Here is a 14447-nt window from a genome sequence, read left to right as displayed (position 1 = left end):
AGTCCATTTCCATGATTGCAAAATGGAAAGGAGTTTAGGAGCCGTCCGATTGGAATTGGGTGGATCGGATTTTACCATAAGATTAATTACATCAGAGTGATTGTTCTTGAAACTGTCAAGCTGATATGTTGGGCAATATTTGCTCTGATGTCCCTAAATTTCGTCTCATGTGATATTCTCGAAACCACTTTGTTTGTTACATTGCTTTATTTTTTTAGTGAGTCTATAGTGCTTCGTAATATACAAATATTTACGTGTGTTTCGATACAACAATTATTAAATGTGCTTTGATTTTCATCTAACTTTTATCTCGACACAAATTCAATGTCTACTGTGTTTCGATACAACATTGCGAAGCACCATAGCCTCACTCCTTTTTTTTGCTGCAGGAATGGAAGAGTGTATGAAAATAAGCATCATTTTAACCAGATCCCCTCAATTATATTTGATACTCTAAACTCAGTTAATGTGGGCTTTACAAACAGTCTTAAACAATTACAAGTTTACATGTAGGCCATTTTATTACTTTATAAGAAAAAAGTGGGCTCTATTGATTAGATCTCTCCATTGGGTCGGGCTGAGAAACCCTTCCAATCAAACAAGATCTGAAAGCACTTTCATCCGGCCCAAGATGCTTAAATTCCAAAGGCGTCTCTCCGGTTTATTACTAGGTTTTAAACTAGTTAGTCCCAAAATCAAACTTGAAAGTCAAGATGAAGCTAATATATATGTGCGATAGCACCATCTTAGCACGACCTTACTTGAACAGGATCTGTTCTATAGGATCGTACTACTGTTTCCTTGAGAGCATAGGAGACAGGCACCGATGTCTGGTTGATGAGTAACGATCACTGGATCAGAGCGTGATTAACGGCCCTGTTCTCTTTGACCGAGGGATGTGTTGGTTGTAGAGGATCGTTCTCAGATGGCCTCGGTCTGCTGGGATGGTCCAGTGGTTGTCTGACAGACTCCCTTTTATTTTTTTTCCTTGGGAAGAAATGTAAACTTCAAGATGGTGGAAGGTAGTTGGAGGGAGAATGACGGGTCACATAACCTACCATTTTTTTTCACACTGCAAACGAACTGTTTGATGAAATGCCTGACAGAAGTCAGATGTCCAATTTTTCTTTTCGATTGGAACCAGCTTCACAAAATTTATTCCAAAATCGAGGCCATGCATTGCTTAACTAACACAAACATTACTAATTACTTTTTGTGGTCATCATGTAAACTTCAAAATGGTGGAAGGTGTAGAGTTGGAGGGAGAATGACGGGGCGGATGTGTTGTCCTGTGTCTGTTCGACGAAATGACTCATCGAGATGATGAAACCCAGCTTCAATTTATTCCTAAACCGACGGTACGCATTGATTCTAAGATGATGAATCCATTCTAAGGCTCACATAACCTACCATTTTTTTTCACACTGCAAACGAACTGTTTGATGAAATGCCTGACAGAAGTCAGATGTCCAATTTTTCTTTTCGATTGGAACCAGCTTCACAAAATTTATTCCAAAATCGAGGCCATGCATTGCTTAACTAACACAAACATTACTAATTACTTTTTGTGGTCATCATGTAAACTTCAAAATGGTGGAAGGTGTAGAGTTGGAGGGAGAATGACGGGGCGGATGTGTTGTCCTGTGTCTGTTCGACGAAATGACTCATCGAGATGATGAAACCCAGCTTCAATTTATTCCTAAACCGACGGTACGCATTGATTCTAAGATGATGAATCCATTCTAAGGCTCACATAACCTACCATTTTTTTTCACACTGCAAACGAACTGTTTGATGAAATGCCTGACAGAAGTCAGATGTCCAATTTTTCTTTTCGATTGGAACCAGCTTCACAAAATTTATTCCAAAATCGAGGCCATGCATTGCTTAACTAACACAAACATTACTAATTACTTTTTGTGGTCATCATGTAAACTTCAAAATGGTGGAAGGTGTAGAGTTGGAGGGAGAATGACGGGGCGGATGTGTTGTCCTGTGTCTGTTCGACGAAATGACTCATCGAGATGATGAAACCCAGCTTCAATTTATTCCGAAACCGACGGTATGCATTGATTCTAAGATGATGAATCCATTCTAAGGCTCACATATCCTACCATTTTTTTTTCACACTGCAAACGAACTGTTTGATGAAATGCCTGACAGAAGTCAGATGTCCAATTTTTCTTTTCGATTGGAACCAGCTTCACAAAATTTATTCCAAAATCGAGGCCATGCATTGCTTAACTAACACAAACATTATTAATTACTTTTTGTGGTCATCAGATAAGAGTTCTAATTGGATGAACCCATTCTTAGGCTTTGCTTTTTAGTATCTTTTCCTGTTCGCAACTGTGCATATCCTACCATTTTTTGGACAATGCAAACGAACTGTTTGACGAAATGCCTGACAGAAGTCAGATGTCCCTGTCTGTCATGGCTTGCAAGTTGCGGCCTTTCGATCTAATGATATACTAATTAAGTAATTAAATTTGGGAAGCAACACTATCATCCTATTCATTCTAGTTGTCACCGATCTAACCCAAATATTAGTATCTTAAACAGTCTCATATGAAAACTATTATCAAAATAGTTTTATCTCTGGGCTTATGAATACAATGAATCCTCCTGGACAATGGAAATATTTAAGCAAAAATTTTATTTTATCTTTTGCCAAAGTTGGAATAAGGTGAGAATTCTCTAACCAGAAAAGAGATTAAATAATAAATTGTCTACTTGACTGTTTATTGTAGGAATATATTTTCATTCTATACCCCTATTTGAACTTGATCATCACTTGTTTTCCCCTGTATAACTAGAACAACCTGACAATTGAAATTAATGTCTACAGGCTATTACTAAAAAAAAAAAAAAAAAAATGAAATTATGTGTGTCAAAACTCAAAATTTTGATATATTTAAATATATTTTTACAATTGTAAAAAGGACTGACACGGTGGCTAAGTGGCCGGAGAAACTGTCACAGAGAACTCAAGAGTCATGTATGCCTTTTCAATCTATGGAGTTATTGAGAGGTAAATAAATAAATAAAAACTCAAGAGGTCAAGGGTTCTGAACTCAAATCCAGCATTTAGAATACAAGTTAACAATGATAAGCATAGTATTATATTTTGAGTGAGGCTATCGTACTAGGATCTGTATCTTTGTTTTTAAAATTTAATAGTCGATCCGAATCGTTCAACATGATATTCAAATGAAAATGTATCTAGAGATATCAATTATTATAATTTTATTACGATCTTTCTAGATTGGTAATCTAAAGATTTTGGACCGCGCTGTGATTTTCTACATATATAAAAAAATACTAAAAAAAAATTAAAAAAAATGTAAAATTTGGTCTGTAATTATATTTTCGTACGGAGATCATAGTACTCTACACATTGCAAAGTACCATGCATAGCCTCACTCTTATATATATATATATATTTTTTAATTTTGACATGAAGCAAAGTTGGTTGAGGCATATAGTTGGGAGCATGTCACCGATGTAGAATCTTTTAATTAACAAAAAGCCAGCGGGGCTTTTATTTTTCACAACTGTATGCATTCAATTTCAAGGGGGTAGTAGTAAAGGGAAGAGTATTGGGAGGAGACAAAGGTATGGAGGTGGCCAATTTATGGGGGTAATATGACGTATCTTTATCTGTCCCAATTTGTGAGCATTTATTCAAATTTGTTATAGCCCCTCTTCAATTCTATTCAATTCTATTCAATTCCAAACAGTCTTTCCTCTTTTAAAATCACTATCTCTTCTTCACCTTATTCAAGTTGAGGCACAAACATACATACACACATTCATTCAAGAGATTCAGGTGGATAATTTATATATATATGGTACTTAATTAATTAAACATGTATTAACATGATATGAGTATGTTGTTTTATTAATTTAACATCTATATATATTAATTCAATTCAAAGCATTCTTTCAACTTCAAGATCAACCATCCAGATATCTACTCACCGAACTCAATCAATTCACATTAAATTCAATTTAAATATTGTCATGCCTACGTTGCTTATTGTGTTCGTTTTCAATCCTCATTTGTTTATTTATTTGAACATATAAAATGTCATGCCTACGTTGCTTATTGTGTTCGTAATATAAAACTTCATTCATGACTAAAGGTGGGGTCTACTCATTTGACTTTATATAATAACATCAAAAAATTTTAATTGAAAACTAAAAACAGTCTAGAAGCAAAGTTTCTTATATATACTTAATTAAAGAGCACTTAATTAATTTCCTACTTGAAAATTGAGCATGGACCATGTAATTTCTTAGTTTCAGATGCATATATACTGTGTTGAAATAAAGAAGGATATGATGACAGAGCAGTACTGTACCCCACCTATGCTTAGAAGTTAGAAGGTGCACAAATTCCTTTTTTCAGAAAGGAAGATCAATCTCTTCAAATTAAGAGAAAAAGAGGGAGAATAATAATTGCAGCAAACTGAACAAATCAGTAATTAAAGAGTAACATGTACTTGAGCTCAATCACAAGAGCACTAAAAGCATTCATTAATTCCACCATTTAATTCTCTACCACAGATTAAGAAAAGAAAAAGAAGAAAAATAATAATAATAAAAATAAAAATAAAAATAAAATAAAAAGAGATTTAAGCTACATCTAAAGCAAGCAACCTACTCTCTATCAAGCTACATATCAAAAAGAGGCAAGAGAAAGAGAGAGAGAGGAGGGGGTAATGGGTGTTATTGGGGCAAGAGAAACATAGGTTGGTTGACTCTCTCTCCAGTGTATCCATGATATACATACATATCATGCAATCATATATATCATAGTTACACTGAAGATATCTTTTTTTTTTTTCTTTCTGATTAAAGATCAAACATCGGTACGTATGACCCGATCAAGAAATCAGCCCCGTCTGTTGTTATTACCGTTATTCCCATTGTTACCCGTGTTGTCGCGAAGGAAATCAAGGATGACGGGTCGCTTGCACTTGGGGCAGCGGGGGTCAGCCTCCGAGAGCATGACATACATGAAGCAACGCGGGCAGGCTGCAAGAACCATGGATGCGGCCTCGGGGCTGCCCTGCTCGTTCTCTGACGAGACACACGAGCTCGGAGAGGATGAATCGTCATCTTCCTCTTCCTGCTCCACCCGGTGCATCACCTGCCTCGAAGAATCGCCTCTCACTGGCGGCGACAGGTTCAGCTTCAGCTCCAACCTCCCGTTCCTCCTGTTGTTGCGGCTCATTTTCCGATTTTATTATCGTTACAAATTCCTCTAATTCCCTGCTTAATTTGAAAGAGGAGAGATATTAGATGGTTGAATTGAATTGCTGTTTCTAGATTTTGTGATTTTGTGATTTTATTTCCTACTATTTTTGGGAGTTCATGTATGCTGTAGGTTGACTTTGGGAAGGTGGATTTGTATGAAGTTTCAATTGGAGATATGTTTTACATAATTAATTTAAGAAAAAAAGAAAAATAAAGAAAGAGATATGAATTGGTTGCACGTTGTGCATGAAGAGGAGAGAATAAACTTACCAAGAAAAAATAAAGAGAGAGAAGAGGTGTGTACTGTGGAGCCAATGAGGAAGAGGTGAGAGAAGAGGAAAGGGAAGGGGATATTTGTAGGTTAAGGATTTGAGTGGTCCAACACTACACAAGCATATCTTTCTTTCTGTCTCTGTTTCTCCCTCTAAAATCTCTCTCTCTCTCTCTGCCTATGTGTGTTGGGGTGGGATGAGAGAGGGGAAGCTCCCTTTGCCAAGTATTTATAGGAGGTTTACAAGGGAGGATGTCAATGCCTTTTCTTTATTGCAACACTACTACCACATTTTCTTAACCCCCCCTCCCGGCTCTAAACCTTAGATTTGAGCATAAGAGATATAGAGAGAGGTGTGATGGTGCAAAGTAGGGTTAATTTTCATTAATAGGTGGAAAGGAAGTGCCAGCCTGCCAGGTGAGAGGAGTGGTATAAAGAGGCAATTAAGGTAAAGATACGGATGAAAGGTAAATACTAAGTGAAGCAAGCATCTTAGAAGTACATGCATGCTATGCTTCTGTGTCTTTATTCAATGCTCGATTATCACAGCGAGACCGTGAAAATTTAATTTACTAAATAAATGAATGCATTCAAGATTTCTTCCTTGGGTTCAACTTTAAAATGGGCTAGTCAATAACCATTTATGGAGCCTTAATGTTACTAGTTGAATGACGTTTTTATGACCGTTTATTTTATAATTTCAAATAATAAATAAATGAGAATTAATTTCATTTTAATAAACAAATTGAAGCTCACCTAATTTTCCTCCCTTCATGATCTGTCGTGTAAGTGTAATTTACTTGATAATAAATTGTTCTTCTTAATTAAACTTAAAACTTTGTTAAATTATAAAGAAAAAAAAGTCCATTTTTTCAGGATTCTAAATAGCTATAGCATTTTCGGACCTTAAAAACGATACCACAATAATCGTTATTTAAAACCTTAATTTTTCCATATAATTAGTGTTAGCAATCAATAGTTGAAAGCAATAATTGAACCAATTTCAACTCAGAGACAAAAAAAATCATTTTCTGCTTAAAGCGTTCAAGACTTTGTTAGGAAAAATTGGAAGTATCTAGAATTGGAAAATATATATTTTTTTCTTGGAAATATATTTAGGCCTTGTCATGAAATATGACGAGTTCAGGTAGTAGAAGAGCACTCCCTATTGTTGATTGCAAATTGGTTGAATTGAATTAAAAATTTATTTTATTCATTAGCTTGAGGGGGTGATCTGTATATGCAAGTATGATATATATTTAAGAGGATGATGGTGTGTTATCTTGATTGAAGATAACTAATTAAGGACAATTCAAATTTCTATCCACATAAAAATATATTAGTTTTACTTTTCATTTTACAAAAACACAAGTTGAAAAATCAACACATTTAATTATATCAATCATCATGAGATGGTACTTTGAACTTTTTATCTATTCGTACCCACTTAAGTATTTATGATCTTTGATGTTGAAAGGTCAAACCTATGAAAACAGAGGTGTTGCTTTTTGGTTACTTGTATCATTCACTAATTGTATAGTGAAAAAAAATGTTTAGTGCTAATTTGTGAAGCTTTCTTTATATATATATATATATCGTCCGGCTAATTTGCTGCCGGCAGCATTTTAGCTGGAGGTGCTGCCGCCCTTTTTTTTATTTTCTAATGTCCAAACAAATCCAAACCGTTAAATGTTTAATCTATATTATAATCTACTTAGAGACCAAATTTTACATTTTTTGGATTTTTTTTTTTTAATATTTATTAAGCTAGTTTGAAAACTGTTGTTTTCAGTAAATTTCTGCAGCATCGAAATCAGCGGTTTTCAAACCAGCTTAATAAATAGTAAAAAAATTCCAAAAAATGTAAAATTTGGTCTCCAAGTAGATTATAATATAGATTAAACATCTAACGGTTTGGATTTGTTGTTTGGACATCACAAAATAAAAAAAGGCGGTAGCACCGCCGGCAGAAATGCTGCCGGTAGCAAATTAGCCACAGCATATATATATATATATAGAGTGAGGCTAATTTGCTACCGGAAGCACTTCGACCGAGGTGCTTCCGGGGCTATATTAGCATATGTGATGTTCAAACAACAAATCCAAACCGTTAGATATTTAATCTATATTAAAATCTACTTGGAGACCAAATTTTATATTTTTTGGAATTTTTTTACTATTTATTAAGATGGTTTGAAAGTCGCTGTTTTTTATGGTGCAGAATTTTAATAAAAACAGCGATTTTCAAACCATCTTAATAAATAGTAAAAAAATTCAAAAAAATGTAAAATTTGGTCTCCAAGTAGATTTTAATATAGATTAAACATCTAACGGTTTGAATTTGTTGTTTGAACATCACATATGCTAATATAGCCCCGGAAGCACCTCGGTCGAAGTGCTTCCGGTAGCAAATTAGCCACACTCTATATATATATGTGTGTGTGTGAGGAGGGTTCCAATGCCTCATTTTTATTATACCTCATCATACCTCATATTTTATATCTTCATTTTCTTCATATTTAAAGTCTAAATTGTCGATCCAAACCGTTCAACATGATATCCATACTAAAATATGGTTAGGGATGAAATTTTATATTTTTTGAAATTTTTTTACTATTTTTTAAGATGGGTAGAAGATCACTGTTTTTTGAACGGTTAAAAAACAGTGATTTTGTACCTATCTTAAAAAATAGCAAAAAAATTCTAAAAAATATAAAATTTCATCTCCAAGCATATTTTAGTATAAAAATTTTGTTGAACAGTTCGGATCGACAATTTGGACTTTGAAAATAAAAATATAAAATATGAGGTATGAAAAAAATGAGACATTGGAACCTTCTTCTATATATATAGAGGTTGGCTACTCTAATTACATAAGCATACGAGGGCATATACTTATAAGTCAATTTTTCGTTTTCAAAATCCAAAAAGTCGATCTGAACCATTAGATGTGATCTCTATATTGAAATGTTCTTAGAGACCAAATTTTACATTTTTCTGAATTTTTTTTACTATTTGTTAAGCCACTTTGAAAATCGCTGATCTAACGGTGGCTTCTGATTTTACTGTTTTGTTAAGCCATCGTTGGATCAGCGATTTTCAAAGTGGCTTAATAAATAGTAAAAAAAATTCAGAAAAATGTAAAATTTGGTCTCCAAACACATTTCAATATAGAGATCATATCTAATGGTTCAGATCGACTTTTTGAATTTTGAAAACAAAAAATGAGTTATAAGTATATACCCTCATATGCTTATGTAAGTAGAGTAGCCAACCTCTATATGCTTATAACTTATTTTTTCGTTTTCAAAATTCAAAAAGTCGATCTGAACCATTAGATATGATCTCTATATTGAAATGTGTTTGGAGACCAAATTTTACATTTTTCTGAATTTTTTTTACTATTTATTAAGCCACTTTGAAAATCGCTGATCCAACGATGGCTTAACAAAACAGTAAAATCAGAAGCCACCGTTAGATCAGCGATTTTCAAAGTGGCTTAACAAATAGTAAAAAAAATTCAGAAAAATGTAAAATTTGGTCTCTAAGAACATTTCAATATAGAGATCACATCTAATGGTTCAGATCGACTTTTTGGATTTTGAAAACGAAAAATTGACTTATAAGTATATGCCCTCGTATGCTTATGTAATTAGAGTAGCCAACCTCTATATGAGGATATATATATATACACACACCCATATTATACACGTAGTTATTCTGATCAGTTAACGACTGAGATTGAAAGATAAATTTATATCAACCCTCCAATCACATAATATGTCTTCTTTTGATTAAATACATCTATTTTATGCGTAGAAGTCTAAATTTTGTTAAAACATACTCGCCACACAGTCTGCTATATGGTTTGTCACAATTCTAGCGACCCGTTTCCTTATTTCTCTTTATAGCTACCTCTCATTCCTGCAATTAAATTATTTCTTTATTTCTACGTTTCCTCCATTTCATTTCTCCCCTTCCTCTATAGTTTCGACTTCTTCATTTCCTCCATTTCATTTCTCCCCTTCTTCTATAGTTTCAACAATGAAAATGAAAACAATCATATATTTCAAGATTTTGTGTAGGGCTATTGTATCTTTGTGAATAGATGAATAATAGATATTGTTCTTATGGAAACAATCATATATTTTCGATCTGAAGAGTAAATGAAGAATATCTAGAACTTTCATGTAGAGAAAGGATATGTATAGAATTTTTCATTGTTAAAATAATTTCTATCAAGAATATATATGTAGAGAAAATTCTTATTTGAATCATTTAATCATATCTTTTTAATTTTGTTTCTTTACAGATCATTTCTCATCTAAATTGTTTAATGCCATGTCTTGCTTGTGGAGAAAATTAGATATTAAATTGCAATGATACTTCAAGTAATTTTTTCATGTTATATTTGATATATTTGTTTTCATTTGTTGTTGTTTCTTTTATTGTTATTTATTATTTGAATTTCCGTTTTTTTTTTCATTTAAATATATTTGTTCTTAATTTTGTGTGAATGTCAAACAAAAAAGTCTCTTTATATTCTATTCAATGTTATAATATGTCTCCATCGCAACACACGGGCACGATGCTAGTATATATATAACTTTATTGTACATGTATAATTGTGTAAATTAATGTGTACATATATACATGCATCACAGAAGTATAGTAAGGTGCACTGTTGATACAAGTATATGTATCATGTATGTACATTAACTAAAGTCTGATAGCAGTGGATGATTTGACTACTACTAACACAATAATGTCACAAATTAAATAGCCTTAAATGGAATTTAATGTCACAGTATCTCCAAAGCATCGTAGCTAACAAAGTAAATGGGAATTGAATGACACCACTGCTTATCTTAATTGAATGGCTTCTTCTTCTTTATTATATCTCTCTATATGTATACTACTTTAAGCAATTGAGACTTTAATGAAACGTGACACCACACGGCCCATTAAGATCTTCACTAATTCTCTCAATTAGCACACCCAATTTGAATTTGTACAGCTTTGACATCTAATTACTGTAATATAATATAATATTCTAACAGGTTTATGTTGACAATTTTGCTGATTATTCAAAATAAAAATCATGCAATTTAAAACAATTTTTGACTGATTATCAAATTAAAACTCAGCTTGTCTGAAATTTTATAGGTAGCTAGGTTATTTGCAAGTATTGTCAATACTTAAAAAATATATATATATTGTCTAAACTTTTGTGGCTTATTTAATTTTTTTTATCTAAATATATGTAATTAATATTTCCCAGATCGATAGAAGCTTAACTAGATAAAAAAAATAGGTTATATTTACCCAATGTTAATTTCTGCATCACAATAATTTTTCATGCATTTATTTCTATGGCATCATGTTATGAGGAGGTGATAAGAATACCATTAATGTCCCTTGTTTCATGCACATAAGAGCAGCTCCTCTAAATGTCATTCCTCTCATAAAATCTCACCACCGTTAGACCTTATCTTCCTATTTTCTCACATTAAAAATTTTAAATGCTGACAGAAGATAATCAATTCAATGTTTGACTTAAAGTACTTAAACTTTGTGTATATTTTTATGGACTCCCTTATTGATAGTTAATTAAGATACTCTTTGAAGATTGCTTTATATCTTTCATTATATTGTACATTTATAAGCTTAGAGTATGCTTTACTTAAAGGTGCATATTAATTATGTTGTAGGCATTTAATAGAAGATTACTTTTCCTTGCTTCGTAATGTCTCCGCTTTAAATTATTTTATTTAATCATTTATTTTATGTATTTTATTTTATATCTAGTTAATATGTACCAAAAAGGTTCCTGTGTATAGATACAAGCGTAGTAAACAATTCTTAATTAAAAGGCATCACTAGCCGATTATTTTCTTTTAGAATATAAAATTTTAAAACTTTAGAAAAATAGCAAACAGAATTATAAATTTAGGAAGGTCAAAATTATAAATTACCTTTCATACACATTTTCAGTTGGAAAAAAAAACTACAAAACAATCTTAAACCACGCTATTCAAAGATTCAGCCCATCCAAAGACTGTTATTCAAAATTCGAGACCTTCAGGGCCATTATGTAAAATTCCGATCGTTGAAAGACTATTATTTGAAAATCCGACGTTTTTAAAACCGCTATTTGAAAGTCCGTACCTTCCTGTTTTATTAAAAAAAAATCTATTTAAAAGTTCGTACCGTATTCGATAAGACAGATACGGATAAAAACTATTTCTTACTCGTGATTCTTTACATTAATAATAAAAATTTTAAATTATAAAATTATATATAAAAAAAAATATAGATATATAGATATATATATAGATGATGAATGATATAATCATAGAAGGAAATATCGGTATCGGTATCGGGATCGGTCCCGGTAGATTCGACTCGAAAAATCGGACTTTTTGGCTAGAAACTTGTTTTGAACAAAAAATAGAAAAAAATTGATAAAAAAGTAATTTATCAATAATTTATGTTTAGATAAATGATTACAATCAAATAATCCACGAATACAATATAATACAAGCATTAAAACTATAAACACATTCTTTCACTTCCCCGTGGTTGTTCTCTATGCTGTTTAATCATGTGTTCTCATCTATTTAATCTCGGGTACACAATGGATGTGCATAGTTCATTCTGTTTTAGCCGAATAATGACTAATATCAGACAAAAATAGCAGAAATTGGACGAAAAACGTAAAATCCGCAGTATCGGATCGGTCACAGCCGATACCGATACGTATTGGCTGATACAGATCGGTATCGACCGATATTTCCTTGTATGGATATAATATCGTTTTATTCATGGCTCATATATATTTATTCAATGGTATTTTTTATCTGTTTATATGATCTGTATTATATTCAATAAGATAGATGTGAGTGACGTTTTTTTTAGTTAACTTATCGGATGTGAGTAAGGATAAAACTTTTTTGTTAACATAATAGATAAGATAAGGATATGAAAATGCTTCCACCTAAAAAATTAAGAGAATATCAGTTAGCGGCAATTACAGTCAACCTTAAAAAAAAAATATTTTTTTTTAAAATTGTCTAATATTTTTCTAGAGGTTTGATTTGAAATTTTTCCTCACCTAAATAAAAAAGAAATCGTATCACCAGTTATGTACCAAAAAGTGTCCACAGCCCACAGTATTAAGAAAAAAACAAAAGGAGTTACAAAATGCGGCATAAATTGAATGGAACACATTTATGCATTAAAAAAATTATAGGGTTGCTGATATCTTTTGTTGTATGGTAATACAAGAAATTATGTTTGGATTTATGGCGTAAAACATTTTGATTGATGTAAACCCCAGATTCTACGTAAATGTGATCAAATTTAATGGAAAAAAAGTATTTTCCTCAAAAGACACACACACATCTATAAAAAAAAATTGCAATATTTTACTTCACTAATGTATCAGCTGGAGTTTATTGTCATCTAATTTTATTTAAATATTGTTATGAATTTAAACGTTTTGTGTTCATTTTGCTCAATCATTAAGAAAAAAAATGAGAAACCGAACACGAAGCATTAGTGAAATATTTATTTTAAATTAAAAAAGGTCAGGGATATTTTGGTCAAATTAAAAACCAAACGTGTTACTTCATATTGATGGGAGAAAAAAAATATTTCGTTTTCATGGTGATGTGGTGGTAATGTATTCATCCTCCTAATTTGCTTAGTTTGGAGGAGGTAGGAATTTTTAGTTATTTACCATTTTAAATTTAACACACGGAAGAACTAAGAAAACGGAAAACAAATTAATTTTTATGTCATGTTTTGTCATGGCACGACGAATAACTCTGGGCATTAAGATAATTCTAGAAGATTTTCATATTTCATTTCATTATTAGAAATATACATTGAAAAAATATTTAAATTTTACAATAAATAATTTATATCAAATAAATCTTATATTTAACCATTTTTTGGACATAAATGAGTGCCTTTCTCGCAACTAAAAACGTCTATAAAATTGAAAAAAAAAATCATAATAAAAGAGTTGTTAATGCAAAAAAAATGCATCTTACACAAATTAAACACGTCAACTTTAAACGGAGAGAGAAATATAGAACAAAAAAACAAATTAATTAAACGTATGAGGACATGAATGATGTGACATAACAACAAGTTTAAAAACTTATTCTCTTTCCATATATTTAAATTTATAATTATGAAGGCGGTGTTATAGATTACAACTGTGGTGTCATGGCATCAGTTATCAGTATCATGCTTTTACTTGGATACATTTAATGACGCATTAATGCGCCTCTTATTACTATGAAAACAAAAGCAGTAAAGAGGCCTATAGGATCTAGTGCCCTTTGCTATTGCAAGCTCAGACTTTCATAATTAGTTGATTAATAAAAAATGTATCAAAACTTCAACTTACACAAAACTTTAGCTTTCCATTTGTAATGTTACTCTAATAAGATGATTAAACTTATATACTTGAAATATGAAAATTGACTTACCAGTTACCAGAATACCCCTTCCATGTCTTGCTAATTATGTTCCCATGCATTTAATATCTTTCTAAATGTGATTGCTGATGCTTGTATGGACATAAGGACCTATTTGTAAAATGAACATATTTTTATTTTCAAAGTTCAAATGATCGATCCAAACCGTTCATCTTGTTCTCCATATTAATATGTGCTTGGAGACCAAATTTTACATTTTTTAGAATTCTTTTACTATTTATTAAGATGGGTACAAAATTCAATAGTCTGAATTTGATTTTTTTTGTACCCATTTTAATAAATAGTAAAAAAATTCCAAAAAATGTAAAATTTGGTCTCCAAGCACATATTAATATGGAGAACAAGATGAATGGTTTGGATCGATCATTTGAACTTTGAAAATAAAAATATGTTCATTTTACAAA

At 31.7% G+C, this 14447-nt stretch overlaps 1 protein-coding gene and 1 non-coding gene across 5 annotated transcripts; one reads left to right on the top strand and one right to left on the bottom strand.

Moving 5' to 3' along the window:
* Positions 1-751: 751 nt before the first annotated feature.
* Positions 752-970, top strand: LOC144566948 (small nucleolar RNA U3). The gene has a single exon (XR_013515322.1). It is a non-coding gene; the product is annotated as a small nucleolar RNA U3 (small nucleolar RNA).
* Positions 971-4502: 3532 nt separating this feature from the next.
* LOC144566812 (protein GL2-INTERACTING REPRESSOR 1-like) lies at positions 4503-5800 on the bottom strand. Of its 4 annotated transcripts, none has more exons than XM_078316843.1 (2): positions 5529-5800; positions 4503-5277 (listed from the first exon to the last, which is right to left on the bottom strand). In XM_078316843.1, exon 2 carries the CDS (start codon positions 5237-5239, stop codon positions 4898-4900), a length of 342 nt encoding a protein of 113 aa, XP_078172969.1. In that variant the 5' UTR covers positions 5240-5277; positions 5529-5800; the 3' UTR covers positions 4503-4897. The 4 variants fall into 4 exon arrangements, with proteins under 4 accessions (XP_078172969.1, XP_078172967.1, XP_078172966.1 ...); XM_078316841.1 differs by having other exon boundaries at positions 4503-5280; positions 5533-5799; XM_078316840.1 differs by having other exon boundaries at positions 5533-5798.
* Between the last annotated feature and the right edge of the window lie 8647 nt (positions 5801-14447).

The sequence above is a fragment of the Carex rostrata genome, chromosome 15 (assembly GCF_964058835.1).
Source record: "Carex rostrata chromosome 15, lpCarRost1.2, whole genome shotgun sequence".
In the NCBI taxonomy this organism is placed as follows: domain Eukaryota; kingdom Viridiplantae; phylum Streptophyta; class Magnoliopsida; order Poales; family Cyperaceae; genus Carex; species Carex rostrata.
This window is presented reverse-complemented; position numbering and strand designations above follow the sequence as displayed.